The sequence below is a fragment of the Anguilla rostrata genome, chromosome 9 (genome assembly GCF_018555375.3).
Source record: "Anguilla rostrata isolate EN2019 chromosome 9, ASM1855537v3, whole genome shotgun sequence".
Classification (NCBI taxonomy): Eukaryota; Metazoa; Chordata; class Actinopteri; order Anguilliformes; family Anguillidae; genus Anguilla; species Anguilla rostrata.
In genome coordinates this window covers 9,619,596-9,647,198 of record NC_057941.1, presented here as the reverse complement: position 1 = coordinate 9,647,198, position 27,603 = coordinate 9,619,596, and the positions used below count along the sequence as shown (strand labels likewise).

The 27,603-nt window shown below is 41.4% G+C and overlaps 2 protein-coding genes across 8 annotated transcripts; both read left to right on the top strand.

Moving 5' to 3' along the window:
* Positions 1-14,571, top strand: prps1a (phosphoribosyl pyrophosphate synthetase 1A). 3 transcript variants are annotated; one of them, XM_064350263.1, is made up of 7 exons: positions 1-324; positions 4,845-5,028; positions 9,171-9,269; positions 10,442-10,566; positions 12,044-12,217; positions 12,838-12,997; positions 13,444-14,571. In XM_064350263.1, exons 1-7 carry the CDS (start codon positions 203-205, stop codon positions 13,534-13,536), a joined length of 957 nt encoding a protein of 318 aa, XP_064206333.1. In that variant the 5' UTR covers positions 1-202; the 3' UTR covers positions 13,537-14,571. The 3 variants fall into 3 exon arrangements, with proteins under 3 accessions (XP_064206333.1, XP_064206332.1, XP_064206334.1); XM_064350262.1 differs by having other exon boundaries at positions 4,845-5,034; XM_064350264.1 differs by lacking the exon at positions 1-324 and adding an exon at positions 3,467-3,485 and having other exon boundaries at positions 4,845-5,034.
* Positions 14,572-15,809: 1,238 nt separating this feature from the next.
* LOC135262882 (zinc finger protein 711-like) lies at positions 15,810-27,552 on the top strand. Of its 5 annotated transcripts, none has more exons than XM_064350252.1 (9): positions 15,810-16,733; positions 18,140-18,221; positions 18,358-18,456; positions 18,841-19,293; positions 19,793-19,948; positions 20,517-20,654; positions 22,378-22,512; positions 23,786-23,926; positions 24,144-27,552. In XM_064350252.1, the coding sequence occupies exons 3-9, from the start codon at positions 18,378-18,380 to the stop codon at positions 25,319-25,321; spliced, it is 2,280 nt and encodes a 759-aa protein (XP_064206322.1). In that variant the 5' UTR covers positions 15,810-16,733; positions 18,140-18,221; positions 18,358-18,377; the 3' UTR covers positions 25,322-27,552. The 5 variants fall into 5 exon arrangements, with proteins under 5 accessions (XP_064206322.1, XP_064206324.1, XP_064206325.1 ...); XM_064350254.1 differs by having other exon boundaries at positions 18,140-18,233; XM_064350255.1 differs by lacking the exon at positions 15,810-16,733 and adding an exon at positions 16,758-16,846.
* Positions 27,553-27,603: the final 51 nt, after the last annotated feature.

Below are 27,603 nucleotides of genomic sequence, written 5' to 3'. Positions count from 1 at the left end.
GGGACGCACTCGCGCGCGCATGGCTAGGCGTACGGTAGTGGTCATGATGGTGGAGAGGTAGCTGGAACGAGGCATTTAACTGGCAGAGCTCTGACCACTGACACATGTTAGACCTTATCATATTTTCAAATCGTTAAGCAATACGCGTTGGATATACCACCAGCTGTAGCTACCTTTAACCGAAGCCCTGGAACGCCCAAAAATGCCAAACATAAAGATTTTTAGCGGTAGCTCTCACCCGGATCTCTCTCAGAAGATCGCAGACCGCTTGGGACTCGAACTTGGAAAGGTCGTCACTAAAAAATTCAGCAATCAAGAAACGTGGTAAGTACAGTGAGCTTTAACTGATGTAACTGAACAGCTTTTTAATGTTGTATCTTAACGTATGGTTAATTTTGTGATGTATACGTACCACATGGCCACGACTGCTGAGTGTCAGTTGACAACGGTGCTCTCCAGGCTGCCGGGGCAACGCAGTTCAGTGTAGTAAACTTAAAAGAAATTGGGTTTTTGGTGCGTTGAATTTCTAACCAAGTTACGTACGTAGCTAAGTTCCTGTAGTATTTATGAGCTTTTGGCTGTAGTCCGATTCTTGTGAAACGGTATTATTTAAATAACGTTAACGTGCTCGCAATAACGCCGCAATAAGTACGCAATTTAGTGGGCTACAGGAGTAGCCTATCTAGCGCCAGCAAAGCAGCTTTAGTTGACCAGCCCGCTGGCTCTAGTCTATGGGTTAGCATACGCAACTGAAACTGAAACTCAGTGTTTCAAAGTAACTTAGTAGAGCACAGTTTTTAATGGCTTACAGACTAGTATCTTGTGTTTCACCCCTCACGGTTTATTATCGACTTTGGATTTTGCACGTCGTACATCCATTTAACATTAGCTAACTGCAAGCATGCGTATTCCTACCGCTGACGTTATTCACAAACTACTATCAAATGAGTTCTTGCCATCTAGCTATATTAATCCATGCGTGCAAGCCATGTGAAATATAATATAGGTTGGGGGAAATGTCAAAGTTCAGTGAATTCGACCGTGTGAAATAACATCGCACGTTTTCAGGCATTGCCCCACGCAATTTCATTGGTTGCTTGCAGGTTTGCTGTTTCTGCTAAATGGATACGTTTCTTTGTGTTATTGCCAATCTTACCTAACATTCTTACCTTAAGAAATTAGCCATCCTTCCAATTTGGCAAATGGGCGAGTGTAGTGTAGGCTCATATGCCTGCCTAAGCAAAACACTTTTTATGAAGTATTTCTGGCAAGCTCATAGTTGGATTCTAAAATATCTTCATCAAAATTATTTTTTACAGTAATGCTTGTAGTGGTAGCCAGAAAGCCATCACCTTTATTGGCTGCAAGTAACGGAAATGGGATGCCTGTGTGTGTGTGTGTGTGTGTGTGTCTATATATATATATGTATATATATATATATATATATGGGTTTGAAGGACTGAACAGCCTCACAGGCTGTGTTTTCGGCTGTACTGTTGTGAAACTTTGTTACTTTCTTTTTGACCTGATGGCGTTTCTGAGATTTTCATATGTTATTTAATGCACTTCTGTGGCCATTATTCAAAGTAGGGAGGCATGATATGGACAATGTACTGCAATGTGCTTTTCCTGTGATGACATGGTGGTTTGCAAATAACACCTGGGTGAAGAATTGAGCTGCATCTCATCCCTATGCAATGGCATTGATGTCATTTCTTTAGTGTGTCCCATGATACAGCAAATAATTTACAGACTGTGGTGCACCTCAATGCATTGCAGAGTGTAGTGTCTTAATGTCTTACCAGATTGGCAGAAGAATCTCTACATCTATTATGTCTAAATTCCAATTAATCAAAAGTAAGAGCTGATAACAACTGCTAACTACCTATTTTAAATGCTAGTATGTTTTTGGTTCTTTCATACATTCTCATTATCATATTATCGTGCTAAAAAACATTTTAACTTAAATGGCTAGCTAGTCATTTCAGCAAGCTGTGATACCTTGCTAGCTAGGAAATTTGCAGAATGGGTGAGAGCAGTACCCATCTGATAACCTCCCTTGTTTTGTCTTTTGTATTGTGTAACGTAAGGTAGCCTAGTTTAAGATTAACAAGGCAAAACACAAGAATGTTCATGTCACTCTGTTTCTCTCCATAATGTCAGTCAGCTTCGTTGCAACCTTATCTATGGATTTACCATGTACACAACAGTGTCATTTGCATATTTTTTTGTCAACATGCTACCACTCTGGTGGATGGTCATTAACATACAGACTGAACAGCAGCACACTTGGAAGAGATCCCATTCGGAACTCCCATTAAATAACAGTTATTATGCCAAGTATTAATATAAGGATTAGTTGATCCTTCTTCCACATTGTTTTGTGTTGGTTCAGTTTGAGTCCATCTGTATTATGGTGTCACACACTTCCCCTCCAACACCCCCCAATCCACAATGTGTCAAGCTCATGCATTGAGATTTTGGAAACTAGGAGTACATAATAATACTGGGCTTGTACTAGTATTGCTGGTATTAGATTGAATTTACCAGTATCAACTCAGTGTTTTGTCACTTTTAGCTACTGGTTCTGCATCTGCAGTGCTGCCACCTCAACTTTGAGATAGGCAATAAGCCATATATGGCCAGAACATTTATTGAGATATAATATATATATATATATATATATATATATATGAATTCCTTATCCTCTGGGTTTCAAAGGTAATTGAAAGGGCAGATTGCACGAACAAGCTGTTTAACTATCCAATAGCATGACAGTATGAATCTAGTTGCATTCATTTTCTGTTCACCACCATACTGGGTATGTGATCTGTGAGATCATTCATCTGTGTCACAGTTCTGTATGAAACTGTAAACCGTTACAACTCTAATTAAGTTTATCTGCCTTGAAAGTATGGCTGGGTTCCTAGAAATATAGGCCCGTACTGGTTGAGATAATTAATGCATTAAAAGCCTGGGTGACTAGAGACTGAAGTGGTGAAGCTCATCCAAAAGCCACTTACTGTAATGTTATTTGTGTCCATAATTAGGGTCTTGAATGTTGTCAATTTGATGTTGTCAAGATGAGTTTTCCTTCTGTGTGTGGTAACTAAATAAAAAATGTATATATTTTTACAAACTTTTCTGTAAACAATTTGGCCTGTTTTTTGTGGTTGACATAATAATGTATTAGTTAAAGGAAAACTCCAGGCTAAAACATTTGCATCTTTGTAAACGTATTGCAGTGATCAGAAATCCATTCCATGGTTTATTGCCTGATATTTTCCATTTTTCAGTTCCTGTCCTGTCAGGCTTCTTTTGGATCGGTTCCAGTGTGTCATTTTCCTACGTTCCCCAGAAGTAATTTTGCCAACCCCCTTCTTGATAAGGGGTACAGCGTACACAGCCAGCTATCATGGCCACACCCCCAATCCCCTGCAAAGTTGGATTTTGGAGTATTGAGCCTGCTAGCATGGCAGAATTCAGTATGTCCTCTTGATAAATGGCTGATTTATCTCAGTAGAAGTATTGCTGACAGTTGATTAGTGGGGATTTTTATAGAAAAGCCCCTGACATGTCCTTAATGGGCTGAAATGAATATCTGATACTTATATCTGGTGAAATAGTGAGTTGAAGACACTCTCCTATTAATCTCAGTTGTGCCTAACGTCCACAGAACTGGAGTTTAACTGTGAAAAACTGAAATGCTGCACAGACTGTGGGGGACCTGGGTTGTATCTTACATCGCCAATATGCAAATTCTAACAATGTGTTTTAGGCTTTGGAGTTTTTTTGTTTGTTTTTTTTTACCCATATGGAGTTGTATTGGAGGGAGTATAGTAAGAGTTAATCTTTCCTGTATAAGATTGAGAATGGGTTTAAGGCAGCTGTGGCTGTACCTACTGTTCGTTGCTACACTACAAAGTTCAGTGTATTTTATGTCCCAGCAACATCCTCAGCAACCGTCCGAGCAACCACAGGGCAACAGTCGCTAGGAGTGTTAACCAAATGTCACTGCGACCAGCGACATCCATTTCATGTTGTCGGTCGCAGCGACACTCTGTTGCTGGATTATAAATACTGGACTTTAGGCACATCCATCCGACAAACTTGTGTATCTTGTTTTTGTTTGCTTTCTTCCAATATCACCCCACGCTGTTCATTCTGGGCACTTTGTGCATGCAGATCCGCACACTGCACTTGGAGGAGGCCACAGTTTGTTTTCAGACCATCAGGACCACAATCACAATCGCACTCATAAAAATAAAATGTTGGACTTTCTTAACCCAGTTATGTCAACACCTTCCACGAGTTGAATCGCACCAAAATGATTTTGCACTAAAAATGAATCTGTAATCACAAAGGTTCTATGGTTTAAGTTGACAATGCAAAATCAAAGTAGATCCCACTTCAAGTAATGATTGTGGAGATTACAAAATTAGGTTAGTTTGATGTAAAAAAAAAACACTTTTGAAACCCAAAATGTTGACATAATGACTATGGAACTGCAGAAATTAAGTTGGCTGTAATTATACTTTTTGAAATACAAAATTTGAAGTAGCTTATACAAAGAGTAGTCTTGCTGAAACCACAAAACTCTCTAGCAAAAAGTTGGCTTAATTGTTTTTTTGTTTGTAGGGCAAATAGTTTTGCTTTTCATGATATATGAGAAGCTCTTCAGCTCTATCTACTGTGTTCCTGTGTTTGTGTAGTGTGGAGATGTGTTACTCTGCTGTAGGTTCCTGTTTTTGTGTCGTGTAGAGATGTGTTACTCTGCTGTACGTTGCTGGGTTTATGCAGTGTGGAGATGTGTTACTCTGTTGTATGTTTTTGTTTTTCTGCAGTGTGGAGATAGGAGAGAGTGTGAGGGGGGAGGATGTGTACATCGTCCAAAGTGGCTGTGGGGAGATAAATGACAACCTCATGGAGCTGCTGATCATGATCAATGCTTGCAAGATTGCCTCGGCGTCCCGCGTCACTGCTGTCATCCCCTGCTTCCCCTACGCCCGACAAGACAAGAAGGACAAGGTGGGGGTGAGGGAAACCTGTCTGCTATTTTTAAGCCTAACCCTACACTACTGCTGAGCCAAGCCCTGCACCACTGCTGAACCAACCCTACACCAACCATGCACCTCTGCTGTACCAAACCAAACACCACTACTAGCCAACCGTGCACCACTGCTGTACAAAACCCTGCACCACTGCTGTACTAAAACCGACACCACTGCTGTACCAAACCCTACACCACTGCTGTACTAAACCCTACACCACTGCTGTACTAAACCCTACACCATTGCTGTACCAAACCCTACACCACTGCTGTACCAAACCCTACACCACCACTGAGCCAACCCTGCACCACTGCTGTGCCAAACCCTACACCACCACTGAGCCAACCCTGCACCACTGCCATCTTTTGTGGTTAGAGACCAGATTGGTAGGAAGTGGTCAATTGGAAGAAAGAATAATTGAGTTTAGCTAGGTATATGAGGCTGAATGGAAGATACAGATTTCTTGACTGAGTTGTATTGTTAGCTTCTTGATAATACATTTTGAAAGTCAGGTTAGTGTTGAGTAAGGCCTAGGTATTTTTAATCATGAGTTAACTGCCAAGGGTTTGTTAGCTATGGTGATGGGATCAGGTGTAGAAAAGTGCTTGCGTGAAGAATAGCAGAACATGCATTCAGTTTTCTTGGTGTTTAAAGTCAGGTGATGTGATATGTTTGAGCCAGGAGTGAAGGGTGTTCATATCACTTGAGTTTTGAAGTGATTTGATTTGGGGTCTTATCCGAGATGTATGTGACCATGTGATCAGCAAGCACAGGGCAGCGCAAGTTTGGGCAAGCATGTAGGAGGTCATTAATATATAAAATAAAAGGCAGGAGTCCCATTGTAGAGCCTTGTTGGGGCTATTCTTACAGGCTTGGATCAGTTTTGGAATTATTATATTATCAAAGTGGTAGAAGCAGGTGATGTGTTAAAATATTGTAGTTTTAACAGGAGTGTATGATACATGGTCCTGAATGCTTTCCTCAAGTCTATGAATATTACTCCAGTCATTTGACCGTTATTAAGAGCAGAATGGAAGCATATACAGTAGAGCGTTGCTGTTGGAATCCAAATTGGAAGGTTGTTTAGAAGATGTTGACTTTCAAGGTAGCTTAGGCCTATATGTTTAATTGTAAGAAACTATATAATTATGAGATTAACTATTGCATATCCAGAGGCCTGAGTGCAATATAGAAAAGCCCCAGTGTGTTATGCTATCGCAGCATATCTAAAATATCTGAAGAATGGGGTATACACATCCACGAGAATGATCCTGAACAGACAGCGCCCCGACAAGACACAGCAAACTTGAGTGTTTGTAATCAGTGGCAGGGCAACAGCACAGTCAGCTCAGCTCACATAACAGCTCTATGGTCCTGATGTACCCTTCCCAGGCATCTTTAACGAAAGGATTGGCTATTTATTTATTTATTTATTTATTTATTTATTTATGTATTTATTTATGTATGTATGTATGTATGTATGTATGTATGTATGTATGTATGTATGTATGTATGTATGTATGTATGTATGTATGTATGTATGTATGTATGTATGTATGTATGTATGTATGTATGTATGTATGTATGTATGTATGTATGTATGTATGTATGTATGTATGTATGTATGTATGTATGTATGTATGTATGTATGTATGTATGTATGTATGTATTTATTTGACAGGGACAATACACATTGATCAACATCACTATTATGTGATGTAAATGTGCCAGATTTAGCTAGATCGCTAATTTCCATCTGACTAAAGAGGCCCGTTTTGAGCCTACAGTTAAACACAGAGAGAGTGTCTGAAACCCAAACATGTGTAGGGGAGCTCTGTAAGAGAAGGCTCTGCCTCCCATTTTAGTTTTAGACATACTTGGAAGTTTTAAATAACCAGCACATTGTGAGAGAAGCAATCTTGGAGGAGAATTAAGGATAAGTAACTCTCGAAGATATTCTGGAGCCAAACCATTTCTAGCCTTATAGCCAATTCTAAATTTACCAGGCAGCCAATGAAGAGATACAAGCCCCGCACTGATATTCTTAGTTCTTGTACCCTAGTGGCTGTATTCTATAAAATTTTGAGACTTTTCAAGGCTAAATTAGTGAAAGCAGATAAACATAGCCTATAGTTATCCAACCTAGAGATTACAAAGGCATGGACCATTTTTTCAGCATCCTGCAGGGACATCTTTCTCAATTTAGGTAGGTTCCTTGGGTAATAGAAGGCCACTCTTATGATATTATTATGTGAATCGATAGTCACACCACAGAGACAGGGAACCCATCTATATTTTAAGGATAAGTCAGATTTTTTTTTACCTTTTGTCTTATTTTTGTAGTATTAAACAAAGAAAAGAGCAATGGACCCAGAAGAGATCCTTGTGGTACTCCAAAGTTTACCCTTTCTTCTTTATTTGGCCTCAGAAACTGAAATCTATTTGTTAGGATTTAAGCCACGAAAAGCTTGTCCACTGAGACCAACTGGTTTTTTCAGCATGCATAGGAAAATATAGTGGTCTGTTGTATCAAAAGCTGCACTAAATTTCAGTTGGACAAGTATGGAAATAGACCCATAACCCAGGGAGAGAAACAAATCATTCATTACTAAGGCATGAAGGCTGTCAGTGCTATGGTGCTTCCTAAACCCAGACTGAAACCTCTCATTCACGTTTTTCTAAAGAATAAAGCTGTTTATAAAGAAAGCTACATTTATCTCTGATAAAAATGGGAGATTTGAAATAGATTGAAAGAAAATGGATATCCGCACACTGGATTACAGCTCCCAATACTTTATTGACTGAAAAGAAAAGTTCATTTAAAGCTTTCGTCTGTTTTCAGCCATGCTTCGATAAGACAATACGTGAACAAGAGCTGCCTCAGAGTTAATCTGGAATTAATAACAGTATGTATTGTTTTAATATTGATAAAGTTTTTCTGGCAAACTCCACAATATTTAGAATGATTTGGGAATTGGACAGTTTTGGTAGGCTGAAACATAGTCAACGGTTTTGAGAAGCTAGCCATCTGTGTTGGACAAAATGTCTCTAGTCTGGCCTTCACTCTGAGGACTCATTTTCAAGAATCAAGACTATAAGTTATATTCCGGGATAAACGAGCGGTGCCATCTCAGGATGGGTGAAAATCATCTGTTTTCAAAAGTCCAAGGCTTCCAAAGTTTGCCAATTATCTATATAACCCACGTTGTTTGATGCACGCCACTCAGATAACCTGCCATTTAGTGACAATAATCTGCTGTAGATTTCATTGCTACACTGAATAGGGTAGAGACCAGAGCATGTCACTGACTGGGACATCATCTTTGCCATCAAGCACACCGACTCAGAATTACTCTTTGTGACCTCCAGTTGCCTCAATCCAATGTTGTTAGTTTCGGTGTGAATAGCAGTTTGAGAAAATGTTTCTACCTATTTCATTTGTCCTATGTCATCGACCAAAAGTATAACTCATCATGTTTGTAACTTATTTGATCTATTGGCAATAAACTTTCCATTCCTCAGCCAGTGTGTTGTCAAGTGGGGCGAATGGGTTACATAAATTGAAAGAACACAGTTGAGTGAATATCATGAGCTTCTTTCCTCTCCGCTTCCCTCTTACCTTGACAAACTTGTACTGCTGCGAGGATGCCTCTAGGGCTATACTAGGGGAGAGAGGGCACTACAACTTGCATCTGAATAATCCGAAAAGGAATCCAAGAAGCTCATGCTACTTCTGATGCACTGAAGAGTCCAAATACAAGCTTACAATTCTCAAAACTTTTCTAGTACTAAATCGATGAAGTACTAGGAATCCACAAAATTGAATCTATAGTAGTAATTGAAGACAAAGTACTTGTGTATACTATACAATGAAATTGAGAAAATGGTTATTCTTTGAAAAAAACTACTGCACAAACATAGCACAGCAAAGCGCATTTGCAAACAGGACTTCCAATTGTGTTTAAACTTTACATGGATAGCCTACATATAACATAACCTTGATGCATTAATACCATTTCTTCTTTTGTGAAATAGAGTCTCTGTATGGAAATATGGACTCTCCACTTTTATGCATTGTCAGGTAAGGTGCTGCCTGTCTCACCTATCATTTCTCTGCAGAGTCGTGCGCCCATCTCCGCCAAGCTGGTGGCCAACATGCTGTCTGTTTCTGGAGCTGACCACATCATGACCATGGATCTCCATGCATCACAGATACAGGTGGACAAATGCATGCATCTCATATTACTGTTTGAAAAAAAAAAGATTCAAAGTCACATTGTTATTCCATTGTTATATATACACTACATGGCAAAAAGTATGTGAACACGCCTTCTACTTCAGCCAAACCCCTCGCTACGAGGCCTATCCGTTCAAGCATACAGCCGTACAATCTGCATAGACAAACATTGGTAGTAGAATGCGTCATACTGAAGAGCTCAGGGACTTTCAGCGTGGCACTGTCATAGGATGCCACCTTTTCAACAAATCAGTTTGTCAAATTTCTGCCCTGCTAGAGCTGCCCCGGTCAGCTGTAAGTGCTGTTATTGTGAAGTGGAAAGGTCTAAGAGCCGCAACTGCTCAGCTGCGAAAGTGGTAGGCCACACAGTCTCACAGAATGGGACCGCTGAGTGCTGCAGCGCCTGGTGCGTAAAAATTGTCTGTCCTCGGTTGCAACATTCACTATCGAGTTCCAGACTGCCTCTGGAAGCAACGTCAGCACAATAACTATTTTTCGGGAGCTTCATGAAATGGGTTTCCATGGCAAAACAGCCACGCACAAGCCTGAGATCATCTTTGCAATGCCAAGCGTTGGAGTATTGTAATGCACACCACAATTGGAGTCTGGAGTGCCTACATCTGAAGGACAAATTTGGATTTTACGAATGCCAGGAGAATGCTACTTGCCAAAATACATAGTGCCAACTATAAAGTTTGATGAAGGAGAATAATGGTCTAGGGCTGATTTTCATGGTTTGGGCTAGCAGTTTGGGGAAGGCCCTTTCCTGTTTTAGCATGACAATACCCCGTGCAGAAAGTGAGGTCCATAAAGAAATGATTTGCAGAGTTTGGTGTGAAAGAACCTTGACCTCAACCCCATTGAACACCTTTGGGATGAATTGGAACGCCGACTGCAAGTCAGGCCTTATTGCCCAATGTTACTGTCCACATACTTTTGGCCATGTAGTGTGCATTTATATTAAAAATCACTTAACCACTGTCCAATTGCAAATGGGAAAGTTTCATACCTGTGATGACTAATGGATCACTACTCCTTGTGGCTACGAAATCGAGGCATAATCAAGGACACCAGAAGGTGAAGATAAAGTCTATAGGTCTTTTGAGCCACAGTTTCAACTGGTTCTGATTGTTTATTGCTGTTGAATTTGTAGGGCTTCTTTGACATCCCCGTAGACAATTTGTATGCTGAACCGGCTGTACTCAAGTGGATCAAGGAGAACATCAACGAGTGGAAAGACTGCACCATCGTATCTCCAGACGCTGGTGGTGCCAAGAGGTGAGCCCTCTATTAGACTGCACCAGTGTTGATTGCCAGCAATCAAGATTAATTGATTGGGCTGTATTGTCAGTGCAGAATTTGTCCACCCCCGTAACAGTGACAATGTAATCGACCACAAGAAAACCACTATCAAATTTTTGGAATCAAAAGTGTTAGAGCTTCTTATGATAATGAGCCTGTAATTATTAGCCACAATCATTATAATAAAAGATTCCTACGATCCTTTACCCTAAACCTCTGAAAGCTTTACAGTTGTTACAACCTCTGTTATAAGTTTTTCTTACATTTGTCTCTGTTGCATGTTTCGTCTTTCTGGTTCGTCGTCCAATTAGCTATTTCCTTCTCCAGCTACTTTGTCTGAAAAAGCTGAATTTGCCTCTTACCAGTGTAGACTAGCTTTTAAAACTTGTGCTTGGTGTGTTGTGGACAGTAATCACTTAGTTTGACTTTGTGTATTTGACCTTAATTTTGTTTGATTCCAATTCCTGTCTAGCCCTTCTGGTTTGTTTGCCAATTAGATCTCGTTTGTGACTTCTGACTCCTTTCCTTCGACTCTGGCTCTTGCCTTAGCCCTTATCATTTGTTTGCCCCGTGATTTTGTGTGTCTGACCTTTCGCTCTCATATTCGACTTCGATTCTCACATAGCCCCTTTGCTTTGTTTGCTGATTGGAGTTTGTGTTTGACCATTCACTCGTTCTCAACCTCAACTGTCATTTTGCCCTCTGCTCGTCGTGTAGTGACTCTGGTTAGTTTGTTCTCCCTGCTGGACTACCAATCCTTCCATCGGGACACATCTTTGGTATTTTGTGTTGTTGTTTTTTATTATTTCTGAGGGTACTCTGGGTGGAGTTTTAACTCTCCATTGGGGGTGCACTATTCTGACTTTTAGTTTTAGACTACCAACTAATTATTCAAAACTCAGCGTCCAAAGCCGCCCCATGCCCAGTACCCTTCAAAAGACTAGCCGGGTTTTAGTTATATTTGGATAGGCAGATAGGGACTGGAGTTACTAGTCGATTTGCAGTACATTTCTCTTACCCATTCCCCACTTATTTGCCTGATCATTTCATCCTTTTACGATCCAACCCTAGACCAGGTTATAACAACAGTGAAATGGGTTTATTTCATTCTTAAAAGTACTTCCATTAGGTGGGAATGTGAAGTCGCAGTGCACAGAATGCCAGATGCAGATTGTCTCAGAGGTCCAATGTAGAAATAGCTTATTTATTTAGCTTTGGCTGAGGCCTGCATCAAAGGCACTGAAAAGTGAGATTATTTACAAATACAAGGGATTCAATTGATTAACTTCATATACAGTGTATTCTGTTGGTAAAATAATTAAAATGATCCAAAAAGAACAAGGTTTTTTTACCCTTCAGTTAAGAAATAAAGATGTAAATATGTGAATACTCCTGCTGTGCTGAGCTGTTTCTCAAATGTATCCGGACTACAGCTTTTTCCTTACCCTGGCAGAGTCACCTCCATTGCGGACAGACTCAATGTCGACTTTGCCCTCATCCACAAGGAAAGGAAGAAGGCCAATGAGGTTGACCGCATGGTCCTGGTGGGGGATGTAAAAGACCGGGTTGCCATCTTGGTTGATGACATGGCTGATACTTGTGGCACCATCTGCCATGCTGCCGACAAGTAAGCCCCTGCTTCTGAGTGCTCCACTTACATACACCTTAGATGTTGGATGTCACATGTCCACATACTTTTGGCCATATAGTGTATACACATGTATATAAATAGCATTTTATGGTTTTTTACTTGACATTTTAGGTACATAGCTGACACCCTTATCCAGAGCAACTTAGAATTAGTGTAAACAAAGAAAAGGCCCAGATTTTTAAATCAAGTAGTGATTAATGAGAAGTACAATGGTCAGGTGATTGCTCCCTGAGGGTAGGGTGAACATTGCGACTTAATTAACATGTAGGTGGGAAAGTAGAGAGGAAGTTTTTGGGGGGTGGGGGTAGGGGGATAGATGAATGTAGGGTAAACAGGGGAAGAGGTGAAAGAGAGAATTCTGGTTGGTACAGTTGGTACAGAGTTGGCTAGTTGAAGCAGTTGACTGATGGATGTCAATGGGGAAGTAGGACTCACTGCATGATGATGTAATGGTTTTAGGATTATATGACATAGTCCTTAGTGTCTGAACTTTTCCATGTGTTTGAGTTTGCTGTGTGTCATAGATCCTGAAATGTACTCACTTGACCTGTAGCTGGCGAGTACTGTGCTAAATCCAGTGCAAAATCGATTCTTAGGTTGGTGTCGGCTGGTGCCACTAAAGTATATGCCATCCTGACCCACGGAATCTTCTCTGGCCCAGCCATCTCTCGCATCAACAACGCCAGTTTTGAGGCTGTGGTTGTGACCAACACCATCCCACAAGAGGACAAGATGAAACAGTGTTCTAAAATACAGGTCAGAGTTCACCATGGTTGTAGAGCTTCTCAGTGCAGAATGTGTCATAAGGTATAATTTATAGATTTTGTCAGTGCAATGACTCATTTTAGTTGTCATTTTAAAGGGTATGTCAATTTATGGTATGTTTTCTATCAGGAAGATGGTGCTGCTCTGTATGTTTGACCTCGTCTTTCATGTTTAGATGGTTGTGCATGAATGGACCTGACCATGATTGTTTTGAAATCCATTTCCCTTTTTGTTATAGCCCAGCATTAAGACACATGACCCTGCTTATCAAGGCCTTGATTGAAGACCATGGTTAGCTAATTATCTGAATCAGGTGCCTTCATGCTGAACTAAAACAAAAACCTGCACCCACACTGGCCCTTCTCAGATAAGATTGTAGAGAATGGGAACATCAGAAAGTCACCCCTGCTTTTTTATTTATTTGTTTGTCCATGCAGGTGATTGACATATCGATGATGCTTGCTGAGGCCATCCGTCGGACACACAACGGCGAGTCTGTCTCCTATCTCTTCAGTCACGTTCCCTTGTAACCTGCCTTCCCTACTCCAGGAGAATCTGCCACAGCTTTAGCAAAGGAGGCGCCACTGTACCCACCCCATTCCAACATGCCCCCCCCCCCCCCCCCCGAACCAGCCCTTTCCCTGTTCTCCTTCCATTTTCTGTTACACGGATGCTCAGCCATTGGGCATGTTGATCGTTCAGTTACTTCTTTGCTGCTTTCTAGGTCCTGCTTAATTACTTACATGTTCCTCATGTCGGCTTTTTCAAATTTGGGGATTTTGCGTTGTATAAACTTTTTTGTTTCTAACATTTTTTAAAGATGTTTTGAAATAAAGCCATGTGTACAGGCCTGCAGTAATGCTTCTATAGGTCTGTGTGTACATCATTGTGCAAAGTGAAGCTTGATTTCCAGATTGCTGTCATGCTTCAGGATGGCATTAACAGTCTCTATTCCAAGTGCCCTTAATCTCTCCCTTCATGATTTATGTCAAATCCAATAAATAAATTATTAAGATGCATGATTGTATTTAACCAGGTATTCACAGCACTACTTAAATAGCTGTTACATTTTGTTGTGATTGTCCTAGAAATATCATTCAATGGACTGTTTCCACTTGATGCATGTCATGTGTGAGCAAAACAAAACAAGAGGTTCCCCCTCTTCATGGTCCTTTAAAAGTGGCCCTTTCTTCATATTCACAGTAGATTTGAGCAGTACCCACATGGCTGTCAGATCTCTTGCAGTGTATTTTCTGTTCCATTTATTCATGTTTTTAGTGTGTGTGTGTGTGTGTGTGTGTGTGTGTGTGTGTGTGTGTGTGTGTGCACGCGTGTGTGTGTGTGTGACTGGTTTCAATGTAGCTGAAATTTCAGTCCCTTTAAAGCAGATGTTGCTTTGAAGAGGCGTTCTATGAAAACGCTGGGCACCTGTGGCCTTAAAGTGTGAAATCTGTGCAGGACAGTGATGGTGTTCTGGTGTTACTGTGTATGTGCCTCACCCGGAGGCCTGGTAGAATGGGCTGGGTATGAAAGTTGAACAATTAAAGTCATCTCTGGTTTCAGAATGGTGATGTTTCTTTGTTCCGTTTATGTATGAAGTTAATAATTTAAGCCAGAAAAGGTAGAAAGCCTGTATGCACAGTGCTTAGGTTACATGGGACTGTCAAAGCAAAATGTTTACTTTTGTTCTTTGTGGTCCAAAGAAGAATACCGGAGGCAAGTACAGACTTGAAAATATGTGCATGTCCATTTTAACATTTTAGAATAGAACTGATTTAGGTCATCAAATAGTGAGGCAAATTAATTGAATTTGTGGTCTGTTAAAGTATTTTATATGTACACATCAGGGGCGCTTGTATACTGCTAAAACTGGGATGAACAACTGAATGTCATACAGCCAATACCACAAAAAAATATTTTAATAGGATATAGTGTGTAAAAATTTTTAGTTTGTCTTTTTTACACTGTGTTGTTGCACCACAAGGCCCTGAATTAACATGAATTTATTCAAACATATAGCAACATATTTTGTAATTTATTAGAATTTTGACTATTTTTGCCTAACACAGTATAAGCCTTTCCCATGTGTTGGATTTCCTCATTGTGGCAGGTCACTGGTCTCTTCACAGAAGAGTTATGAGAGTATGGATGTTGTTGAGGTAAAGATTATAGCTCAACACACTGTCCCTCAGTAGCACAGTCCCAGAAGGCTGGGACACTGGCTGCATAGTGAACTGTACCAGCTATGCCATTTCACAAGCTGCCCACTGTTGAAATTGCACTGCCTAGAGATTAACAACATTATGGACTTTAGCTAAGGGAGTGGAAAAGCCAGACACTGAATTTAAGATGGCTTGAAAGAAATTGAGTTTTTCAACGTTTAGTGTGTGCGTGTAGTGTGGTGTGACAAAAGTATTAAATAACCTCCTTGGATTTATAGTCAATATGTATGGCTTTATATCCCATCCCATTACGTTAGGGTAAATTGTCACGGAAAGGACAGTACACAACCATAGACGTGCACTTCACAGAAGCTGGTGTGCCGATGCAGCTAAATGCAGAGATTAAGACTTGATAAAGAGTTGCTTTCAGAATGTTGTTAATATTTATAAATGTTCATTTCTGATGTATCCGTAGAGAAATTTTTAACGTGCGTGCATGAAAACTTAATTATCCTAAAATGACAAGTTTGGCGCAGAATTACACGCGACTGCACATTCTGTATTGCCTCCAGATTTCCTTTTTTCAAGGTTAAAAAATGTTTAACCTTGCTCTTCCGATTTTCTTAACATGCTATTGTACTATTTATTTGCAGTCTCAGCTTCCATGGAACAGAACGTAATATCCATCTATAAAAGTCGCGTTAGTGTGGGGTTGATGTAAAACAAAAGCGGCGTTACTTTAAGAAACAAGTTAATTTTGGCTCTGTTAGCACTTTTTTTTTTTGCAAGAACAAATTTCAAACAATACGCTTATCAGATGATCTGTCAACTCGGCAACTCTGTTACCTCGCTACATAGTGAGTTAAGGAGACGGTGAGATAAAATACATTAAAACTTTCCCAATTTCCCACCAACAGTAGCCATTCAATTCAATTACATTACCCCAGTATTAATCGTTAGAACATGCATCACTTAGAAAAAAAAATCTAGTGGGTTGCTTGTTTTAGTTAACTAAGTCAATATCTAGTTGGTTTGCTATATATTTTTCATTAAACTGCCAGTAGATGTGCCTGAATTGTGTTGCCTAAATCGTACTCGGCAGTCGGGGATGAAGCCGTTCTTGCGTGCCAGTGCTTGGGGATTCTACTATACGCAGTTTATGCTGGAACAAAACCAAGCCTAATTTCGCTGTCAATTCCGAGAAAGAAGAAGTAATACTTCATCATCATATGCAAAACGTTGCAATAGTCAACTCGTCGGTCTATCTTGCCCTGCAGCACCTTGCTTGCTAGCTAGCTAGCAGGCTAACTCTGAAAATTGCTGGAGCTTTTCACCAGACTACAGTGACGTAGAAAAACAGAACCAGGTTGCGGCGGAGGCCCTGCTCCCTCCCTCCTTCCTCCTTTCAGCGAGCAGCCTGATTGGACCGGGCCTGGAAAACAGCTCAGAAATCACTATGTATAGGCCCCGACATCTGCACCGTGGGAATAATAACCAAGCAGTGTAATTCAAATAAATTTGGATATGATATTTTCATAGGACAGGAAACGGGGATTGGAAAACAGGTAACGTGTTTCTGCTTCTTCTTGAAAATATGTTTATCCCTCTGCAGTCTGGCAAAGAGGGCCCAGTCCTGTGGGCCTGTGGCCTGATCAAACCCGCGCGAAAAACAACAAAGGTAATAGTGGCCCATGAGTCTACGGCGTATAAACATTTAGTTACGACTTGTTCTTACATTTTTAAGGTCGCTTTCAGATTTGCGTTTTATATTTTCGAAGCGTGTAAATTATCTAATACGTGCTCCCGAAGTAATCGATTTAAAATATAACTGTATAATATAATGGTGGAAAACAAGATGTCGGTCTGTGTACATATGTTGAGCGAGCTAGTTACACTAGCTAACCGTACACAATAAGGTTACCTACCCGAGAAGGTGAAATGTATTTTAAGCGCTAAAACACGACATTCTCTGGACAAAATGCTATTATGGCAGCGTTGCTGAATGCGTGGCTAATCATCCGTCGTACATTTCACTGTATAATCTGCGTGTTTTGCACGTTTTCAGAATATTTTCACATTCATTTTTAAGTCTTTCTGCAGACGGGCTAAGAAATAGCGGCCATGTTTATTTTCTAATGTCTGTAGCAGGGAGCGTGGGCGGAAGATTGACGGGGGCCGAGTAGAGGGGGCAGTGTTTAGACGGCGCAAGGAATGTTGCCGCTCGTAATATCTGCAGTGCGTTGTGGCATTCACACTATCGGAACTGATTACGTTCCACTCATCGAATGGGCAAATCATTTGTGCGAAATATCCGATTGGTGTATCTTTATTGCACTATGCCAGTGGCTTATTTCTTATGATGGATCTATCTCAAAACTATTTTTAAAAGATTTTGCTCAATTTTTCACATATATCTGTGTACAGCACAACAGTTTACGGAGTGGGATGTTGTAGACCTGCTGCAAAACAGAAAGTAAGAGATCCCACTCTGCATGCGTATACAGTGAACAATATAGAACAACATTTAAAATATCGAGATTAATTTTAGAAAGTGGTTTTGTGAACTAGTTAATTTTATTCTTAATTCGTTAATGCACAAAATTCAGTCAAAGTATTGAAACATAAGCAATGTTGCAGAGTCTTCATGATTAAATGAGACCAAGATATTGTCAAACTGTAGGTCTCGAAAGTGGAGGTAGGGTAGGCCAAAAGTGGAGTGAAAATGGACACTGACAATAATGTTCTTATTGATGGTTTGTGTTTATTTTTACATTTTATTTTTTTTCTCTCGAAAGTATACCAATGCACATAGCTCAAAGGTTGCATTATGGGTGTTACATGTCAGAAAGATCAGAGAGATTCATAAGGGTGCATTTTCCCCTGGAATGGCCCTTTGGCTGTTCTTATTGTGAGCTTGTGTAATTGACCAAATGTGCTGCTGCACAAAGTAAATGCGTTTTTTCTCTTTCAGGTTATTGTCCTCCCTGGAAGGAAAATAAAGAAACATTTGTCAATTGCTTGAATTGTGTGAGGACAGTGCAACAAATGTGAAGGTATTACTAATAGTAAATTGATTAATACAGGTCATTCAGTGTGATGGGAGCAGTGTTCTTTGCCATCGTGTTAGAATTGAAATGTAGCTGGTTATTAAATTAAATATGTAAACCTGGATATTGATGATCTTTTCAGCGCTTGAGAAGCAGGAGATAATGGACCGGGATGGAGGGGTCTTGGAACTTCAGCTGCATGATTCAAAAATGCCTCATACAATGATAATGCAGGACTTTGGTAGGTACATAACTCACTGACATTGAGTCAGCATATTTTACTCTTATAGATTATTTAAGTTTTACCATGTAAACTTGGGTAAATGAAAACACTACTAAATGTACAAAATGTTACTAAATGGAAAATGTACAGTGATATGAAAAAAATGGTTCTCATTGTTGTCATAAGTCACATAGTAATATTTGAGTATTTTATTATTTTAAACTAATACAGAGGTGCAGCAGGGGCAGTTCTGATTAGGAACTTTTCAGCTTTAAGGAACTGCCATATTACCATAAGGGCCATTTATTTTGTCAGTCATAACTGCTTCACGCTGTGTTATACTGCTATATTTTCTGTGAAATGGCTGAAACAAGTAGACTAATAATGACAGTGTCTCTACAGTAGCGGGCATGGGTGGAATGGCCCACCTGGACGGTGAACACATCGTGGTGTCCGTGCCGGAGGCAGTGCTGGTCTCTGATGTGGTGACTGATGAGTGCATCACCCTTGATCCTGGGCTGGAGGCGGAGGTCCTGGAGGGGCCGGACATTGGGCCCGACGACGTGGTAGCAGAAGAGGGCATGATTGTGGCGGAGTCCGTGCTGGGGACGGAGGTGGCCATTCAGGAAGAAGTGGATTGTAACCATCATGTTCTGACTGCTGACCCGAATGAGGAGTCGGTGCACGTCCCCGATCAGGTCTTTGAGATGGTGTCCGGGGAAGTCATGGTCTCCGACTGCGACTCGGAGACGGTGATCCAGGCGCATGAGGGTATGCCAGCTTCCACAGTTACCATCAAACCGCATGATGATGAGGACTGCAGGAGTACCTCACAGGACTACCTGATGATCTCTCGTAAGTTAAATACACGTTACACACAAGTTCTATGTGTGAGAGTAATGCAAAGGCTGAGCTGTTGTTGGATTGTGACATTTTGTTGATATAATGGTTCAGTTTGACAGAACCTTGAAAAAATATTTCTGCATTTCTTGTCACAGTTCAGGTGTTGTGTTAATTAACATTTTTTTCATGAAAAATTAGTAACGTATTAAAAGTGATCATTTAAGAGATTTAAGTGTATTAAAAAGAACTTCCGTTGGAGATTCATTTACTACAGGCCAAAACCAGATTATATGCAAGAACATGTCTTTCATACACTTTTGCAGTAACATTCTTTTTTGTTTCACATTTTTAAAAATTAATCTTGTTTATTTAATGAAAAATATGTGACTCCCCATATTACTTGCTTTTCAATCTTTAGATGTAAAACAGTGGTGCTGAAATGACTGAGAGGGACTACTAAAATAATTTAAGGATGTAGCAATGAGAAAGATCCATGTTGTTGTCTCTGCAGTGGATGAAGTAGGGGAAAATATAGACAGAGGAAACACTCACCTGAAGATAAATTCTGAGGGTACACAAGATTCTGGGGCCAAGGACGGTGCTTACAGCTCAGAGGTCATCAAGGTGTACATCTTCAAAGCGGAGGCCAACAACGATGTGGAAATAGGTGAGCTGCCCTTGCATGATAAAATTGATCTGAGTGAACTCTCCATGGTCCTACGAGATACAGTGGGTTTAACGTGTCGTGGGTTCCTGTGGTTACTGCTACTGTCCTGTAGTTCTCCGTGGGGCCTGTTGGGTGCCGTGTGGAGTGTGTGTAGTATTAATGGGTAAGGAGCTGGTCTGGTAACCTAAAGGTCATAGGTTTGATTCCCAGGTTGGACACTGTCAAGCTGTGTAAGTTGCTGTGGTTAAGAGTGTCTGCTAAATGCTTGTAATGTAATGTAATAAATATTTTGAATATCATGGGCCTGTACCAGCACTGAAGGAATGTTTTTTTGTCTTTGAAGTAGTTGGTAATTCGCTTAAGTTATCTTATATTTTCTGTGGCACTTGTGCATGGAATTGCACAGCATTATTGTGCAAAGGCACCACTTGTTATTTTAGTTGGAGGCTACGTTTGGTATTCTTTAAAAATTATAATTTTTTTTCTCCTTTGGGTAGATCGGTCTAGCTGCTCCACCTGACGCTCCCAGTGAAAGGCTTTGTTTACCCGCTTGTGTTTGCGTTTGCAGGTGGCACAGAGGTGGTGACAGAGAGCGACCTCCACTGCGGTCACGCTGTGCTGGAGCCGGGCGGCATTGGCAGGCCACCGCGCGAGAAGATGGTCTACATGGCGCTGAAGGACTCCTCACAGGAGGACGAGGACATCAGTGAGTCCTCTCGCCTGCTGCTACTTCCCAGCACCGCAGTGAAGTGCTGCTGGTTTTTTTCAGCAAATGAGCTCACGGCTTTTGCCGGTGTCCAGCACAGGTTGAAGTGAGTAGAGAAGTAACATGCTCAGGTTCTGTAAACCCTGAAAAGCGTTGGTTTCTGGTGCCCTCTGACAGCAAGACCTACTGCAGGGCTGTGACTCTCTACACCCAGGCTGTGTTCTTGTGCAACCGAGCATTCAGCATTGGGTCCCTCAAAAGGGACATCCTCGGAAGGAATTTTGAATTAATTATTCAGAAATTGTTTGAATAAATCAAACGGCAATAATTCAGAAACACATATCGACCTCTTATAAGGTAAATTAAGATTTTGATACTTAAAGGGATAGTTCAAATTCCTGAGTTTTGTAAATAGTATTTAAATTTTAGTGTATGTTTTGATTGGCCCAGATATTTTTTGTGTGTGATGAACGGTATTTTATAAACTTGCAGAAGTTTCCAACAACCTGCTGGCTTTATAAAGCCAGGTGTAGGGTCGGTCACAGGTTTGTGGTCTAAAGCAAGAGAATACACTTCCAAGTGACGCCAAAGCAACTTGTACAGCAACTTTATGTTCCCAAAACTATCCCATTAAAGGTGCTGTTTGCAAATCTAACCCAAGTGGGAACAGAAGCCTGAAGTGAGAGGGAGTGATATCACGGATATTACTATAGACAGCCCAGATGGTTGATTCTAACTGTTGTCTTTAGCTATATTATGCTCACTGCAGTGTTTCAAAGCTAAATGCAGTATTTCTGTAATTCATACATTACAGTACTACAGATTTACAGGTGGTGAGCGTTGCTAGCCATGATAATTGCTGTTTCGGTCATCGAGACTGGGCAATTGTTGTATTCATATAATAAGAGGGAAGTGAGAGAAGAAAAAACATTTAATAAATTTGTACACATACCTATACTTTTCAGTCCGTTATTCTGACCTTATTCAAGACTTGAAACAGAAAGTTCATATGTAAAGATGGTTTCTGAGACTATAATATTTGCTTTTCAAGCTGCCTTTTGACCAAATTTATAGTGTAACTAAATTGAAATAAAAAATAAACTAAATGGCTGCCTACAAAGCAGGCTAGCTAGCATACCTCCTTTTCTTTGGCTTGGATGCTGAGGCTTTATGGAAGCAGGTCACTGGCTCGCTCAGTCTACCAATCTCGCTGAACATTATCACCGGCAAGATGCAAGAACATTCGGGCATGCCCCGAAATTCATCACTTGCTCTGATGTTATTTTGTTTCTAAACAACAGTTCAGCCAAACAGAGCCATTTATTTTTTTATTGAAAAGGTCATCCTGCACCTTTAAAGATGATCGGTGGAATGCTGTCTGTCTTGGCATTTTTGTCCATTTGTATATAGAGATGTTTTATTGCATCATCCTCCCACTGGCAGTATTACATATTTCCCAATGTGTCACAGTATTTTTGGCCAGATTGGCTAAGGGTAGTGAAGCTGTTGAATACGTCCTCTTATTTTGATATGAGGAATGAGTTTCTTAGTGGGAAGCTTATGCAACTGTGAATTTATGTTTTTTTATGGTTTATAAACTGTGGCAATGTCCAAAACATTCCCACAACCTCAACATTTATACCATAAACAGCCAATAATTGATAGTTTATTAATGCAGGTGTGTGTGTTTTGCAAATGTGTGTGTGTCTGTCTGTCTGTCCAGACTCCACAGAGATTGCCGATGAGGTTTACATGGAGGTGATTGTGGGAGAAGAGGAGGACCCCTCCATTCCGGAGTCTCTAGATGACTCAACTCTCAACAAGAACTTTGTCTCTGTGGCTTGGGCCCCAGCTTATGGTAAACTCTGTTTTAGGCCTCAGTTTTTCACAGGACACAATGCATTTCACTTTGAGTGTGCCCTGGCTTTGAAAAAACAAAGTAATGAACAGCTTCACTCCTAGGGATGGGTATCTAGAGCCAGTATTTAATTAGTACCAGTTGATTAATCAACCGAAATACCAATAAAGGCCTGGACAAATGGTGCTGCTGTCGGTATTTACAACACCTAATTCATTCATTACATGCACTTTCATGCATTCTAAATTAGCTGAAACGTGTTAAATTGGATTGTAAAAAATAAATATTTAATTATGAAAACTAGCTAGTAGCCTGTAATACATTTCTAGCTGACCCCAATGATGACATTCTAATATTGTTATGTTCATTGCCTGTTTATGTTCTGTGCGATAAAGTCATAGGGGACAGGTTAAAATGCTTGAAAGTGTGGGCCCACTTTAATAAAAGCAGATGGAAATAAAGCTAAATGCAACTTATACCAAAAAGCTGTTGCATGTGAGGGAGGTAATACCAGCATACAAATGAAACACAAATACAACATGCTACAAGCAGTGTTTTGACTTTGAGTAAAACGATGCTGCACCATCATCCACAGAGCAGTTTCGTGGCTCCTTTCCCACAAGTAACATGACTGTCTCAACCTTGTCAAGTGAAGGTAACACTATAGTTATGAACTTAAGAAACTAGCAGTCAGAATTGGTTTTAAACACTTTTGATTATATTTCTCGTCCTATAAGATAATGTCAGTCGAGAAGTAGCCACCGCTTCTTCAGGTGATAGCAGTTCAAGTCATAATATAGGCCACAGATTTACTTGTTTGTTTCAGCAAAGATATTCTGAGCCAAATGACCCATTTGCCTCTAAGCATAGCTTTAAAAAATTCTGTCCCCAGCAGCGGAAATTCTGCAGCAGCATCTCTATGTAGGGGAAACACTGAATAATAAACAAACACTTTTTTGCTCCAGATGATGAAGTGGAGTATTGATAAGAGCATCAATAAACATTGGAATCGATGAGCTGTATCGGTATCGATAAAATCCTAACTATACCCATCCCTGCTCACTCCATAGTCGCCTTTTCTAGCTCGTCAAATCTAATTTGTGTGCAGGAAATTGGAAAATAATCTTGTTTCTTGGTGTCTGGAACTGTGAGAATAGTTTGCCATGTCTTCCCCATTCTTGTGGTGTTCAGAAGTTTTAGTAGTTTTTTTTGTTTTTTTTTTACTGGATGCACTGGGTTGCATAATGTCCTGGTGATGCTGATCCTCTCTCAGGTAACGGCCTGGACAGCAGACTGGAGGGCAAGAACGGTGCTGCCACGCAGTACCTGCAGATCAGCGACAGCCTGTGCACCAGCAGGGCACTCAAGCAGAAGGCCAAGAAGAAGAGAGGAGATGCTCGGCCCTGCCAGACCGGTGCGTAAGACTCATTTCATCATGAGAAAGCTGTCCGCTATCAAATGAATGGAGAGCGCTCCTATGGTAGAGGGATGATTTATTTTACTGTAAAACCATACAGACTCAAGCCATTATTGTGTTTTGCTGGATATCTCTTATTCCATGCCTCTGGTTGGTGAGGAGGACATGGACCCGAGGGTAACCTTTCTGTCCCCTCGCTTGTGTGTTCCCTCAGCTGTGATCATCGGTCCGGATGGGCAGCCTCTGACGGTCTATCCCTGCCACATCTGCGGCAAGAAGTTCAGGTCCCGGGGTTTCCTGAAGCGTCATATGAAGAACCACCCGGACCACATGTTCAAGAAGAAGTACCAGTGCACCGACTGCGACTTCACCACCAACAAGAAGGTCAGCTTCCACAATCACCTGGAGGACCACAAGCTGATCACCAAGAGCGAGAAGGTGCCGGAGTTCACCGAGTACACGCGCCGCTACTGCGAGGCCAGCCCGCTCGGCTCCAACAAGCTCATCCTGCGCGACACGGAGCCCAGGCTGCACAGGTGCAAGTACTGCGACTACGAGACGGCCGAGCAGGGCCTGCTCAACCGCCACCTGCTGGCCGTGCACAGCAAGAACTTCGCCCACGTGTGCGTGGAGTGCGCCAAGGGCTTCCGCCACCCGTCCGAGCTGAAGAAGCACATGCGCACGCACACGGGCGAGAAGCCCTACCGCTGCCAGCACTGCGAGTTCCGCTGCGCCGACCAGTCCAACCTAAAGACTCACGTCAAGAGCAAGCACGGCGCCGAGCTGCCCTACAAGTGCGGCCACTGCCCGCAGGCCTTCGCCGACGACCGGGAGCTGCAGAGGCACGCGGAGATCTTCCAGGGCCACAAGGCGCACCAGTGCCCGCACTGCGAGCACAAGAGCACCAACTCCAGCGACCTGAAGCGCCACGTCATCTCGGTGCACACCAAGGACTTCCCGCACAAGTGCGAGGTGTGCGAGAAGGGCTTCCACCGGCCCTCCGAGCTCAGGAAGCACTCGGAGACCCACAAGGGCAAGAGGGCGCACCAGTGCCGGCACTGCGAGTTCCGGACCTCGGACCCGTTCACGCTCAGCCGCCACATCCTGTCCGCGCACACCAAGGACCTGCCCTTCAAGTGCAAGCACTGCGCGCGCGGCTTCCGGCAGCACAGCGAGCTGAAGAAGCACATGAAGACGCACAGCGGCCGCAAGGTCTACCAGTGCCAGTACTGCGACTACAACACCGCGGACGCCTCCGGCTTCAAGCGCCACGTCATCTCCATACACACCAAGGACTACCCCTACCGCTGCGACTACTGCAAGAAGGGCTTCCGCAGGCCCTCGGAGAAGAACCAGCACATGATGCGGCACCACAAAGACGTGCTAATGTAGCGCCGCGCGCGACACGGCACCACAAAGACGTGCTAATGTAGCGCGGAGCGTCCCTGCCTGCTCCTCCGGCCTTCTCTGAAGGTCCCTGAAGAGGGGAGATGTATTTATGTTTATATATGTAACATAATCGTCCTCTGTTCCACTATACCTTTTCCAGGAATGACATTTTAAGTCTTAACATTCACTAGCAAAGAGCTGAAACTTGGTGAAGATCGTTAAAATAGTTGCAGTTTGTCGGGGGAGCGGAGGTATTGCGATTGGGCTATGGTCACTTCAGCATTTTATTTTTATTTTTATTTTTTTGCTTGATGCAGATTCATGGCTAATCAGACATTCAGGGTCTCAAATGTCATGTTGTTTACGAATTTCTGTAGAATAATATAAAATGGTACCATGTGTCCATATTGGGAGTAGTCCTTTAATGTCTCTGTATCAAGTGGCAAAATCAGTATCGGTGGTTTTTTAAGGTGTGCTGCTATGTGATCTGTAAATATACTGATGGGCAGAAAATCCATTTAAAATATTTAATCAGTATGGATTTTATCATGAACAATGTATCAGCTGTAAATGACTCGTGCAATATTTCAGTATGGTTGCAGATTTTGAATGTTCACTAATAGGCAGAATAGGAGGTCTAATATTCTGTGTGATGTGTGCCCTCCATGGGGTCCTTACCCATTTGGCCATGTCATGACTGCAGGATTCTTAATCTGTCTCCTTGGGGGCGGAGTTATTCCTGAGTACTGACCATTCACAGAGTACCTGGGGCGGAGTCAATCCTGAGTACAGACCATTCACAGAGTACTAGACTGATCTCGTTTGCACATTTTCCCATTTACACAATAAAGTAGCTGCCCCACCCTGACACTTGCATTGCCACTAGAGGGGTTGTTTTTCCCAGCTGGAAATTACGAATCAGAAAAGCCAATTTGTGTCCCATTGAAGGACCGTGTCAGTGTTGGGAGTGTTGGCAGTAAACACTTTAAATCTGAGTCTTTAGAGATTGTGTAGCAGTGCTCAGTTTGGTACATATATTTCTGGTAAAAATACTCAATTACATGTTGCATTTCAGTGCCTCTCAGTATAGATATGTTAAGGTGCATCTTTTTGTCTCTTCATCTGTTTTCATTTGCTTGGTTTACATGAGTCTGTGGCTGTGCTATGCTACACTAGCAGCCAGCTCAGTGAAAATATATACATCATGATGCAGTTTAGCTACAAACTAATACCTTAAGCTGGATGATCCAGTACGTTTTCACCTGGTGATAGGCCTGTCATCGCTAATACCCTCATAAATGGTAGGCTAATCTCAAATTGCAGGTTGTAGATCTTCCTAAACAGCCTGCTGTACTCTCACAGTGAATAGATGGATGCCTTGGAATCAAATATCTATAATGTTCTGAATTCGGTGCTGTGAATGCCGCTGCTCCATTTATCTTGTGTGACACACTCATGCACAGGTGCGTCATACTCTCTCCTGAGTAAGTTTATGGTCATGCCTCACTCTTAATGCAGTTTTCATTTGCATACATTTTCACTACATCCAATTGATTCACAAACTCAAATTTTATGTACAGGTCATTACAATCTGAATGTTAGTGAGTCACTTTTAGTCATAGTGTGGTAATGCAAATATTAGATGGATACAAGCCTGAATGAATGAGTTGAAGGATGAAATCAAAAGTGGGACTATTTTCATAAACTATTGTTTATGATGATACATATTCGAATCACATACAGTCTATAATACACTTTTGGGGTGTGGTTGTGCCTTGACCTTAATACTGTTACTTCATCACACTCTGAAAATTTCATTTCCTTGTGCAAACGAACATCTGAAATGATTTCACTTCTTTAAAATTGTATGTTAATGCTTTCGGTCAGTTATTTTTTCACCAACACGATTCTCCAGGTGTTCCTGTACGGTCTCACAGAAGTTGGAGTTTAAAGTGATCTTTCAAATTCAGAAATATATTGAACAACCAAGCCTCAGGTTGAGGTGGGGTAATCTCTCACCTACCTGCAGGAACTAACCACAGTGTAACCCGAAAGTGGTTGATATACACAATGTTTTTTTTTTTGTCTTTAACTGCTTGCCATTATAGTAACATAGTGATGGCCATGCAGTAACATTGTTCATGACTCAGAATGTCTGCAGTTTTTTTTCATTGTTTTTTTGTTTTTTTAACTTTTCTGGTATAGAGGAACCAAAATAAATGTTTTTATAAGAATGTTTGATTCCGTGAGTGGATTGTGAGAATGGTTAAGAATCACATCTCTAA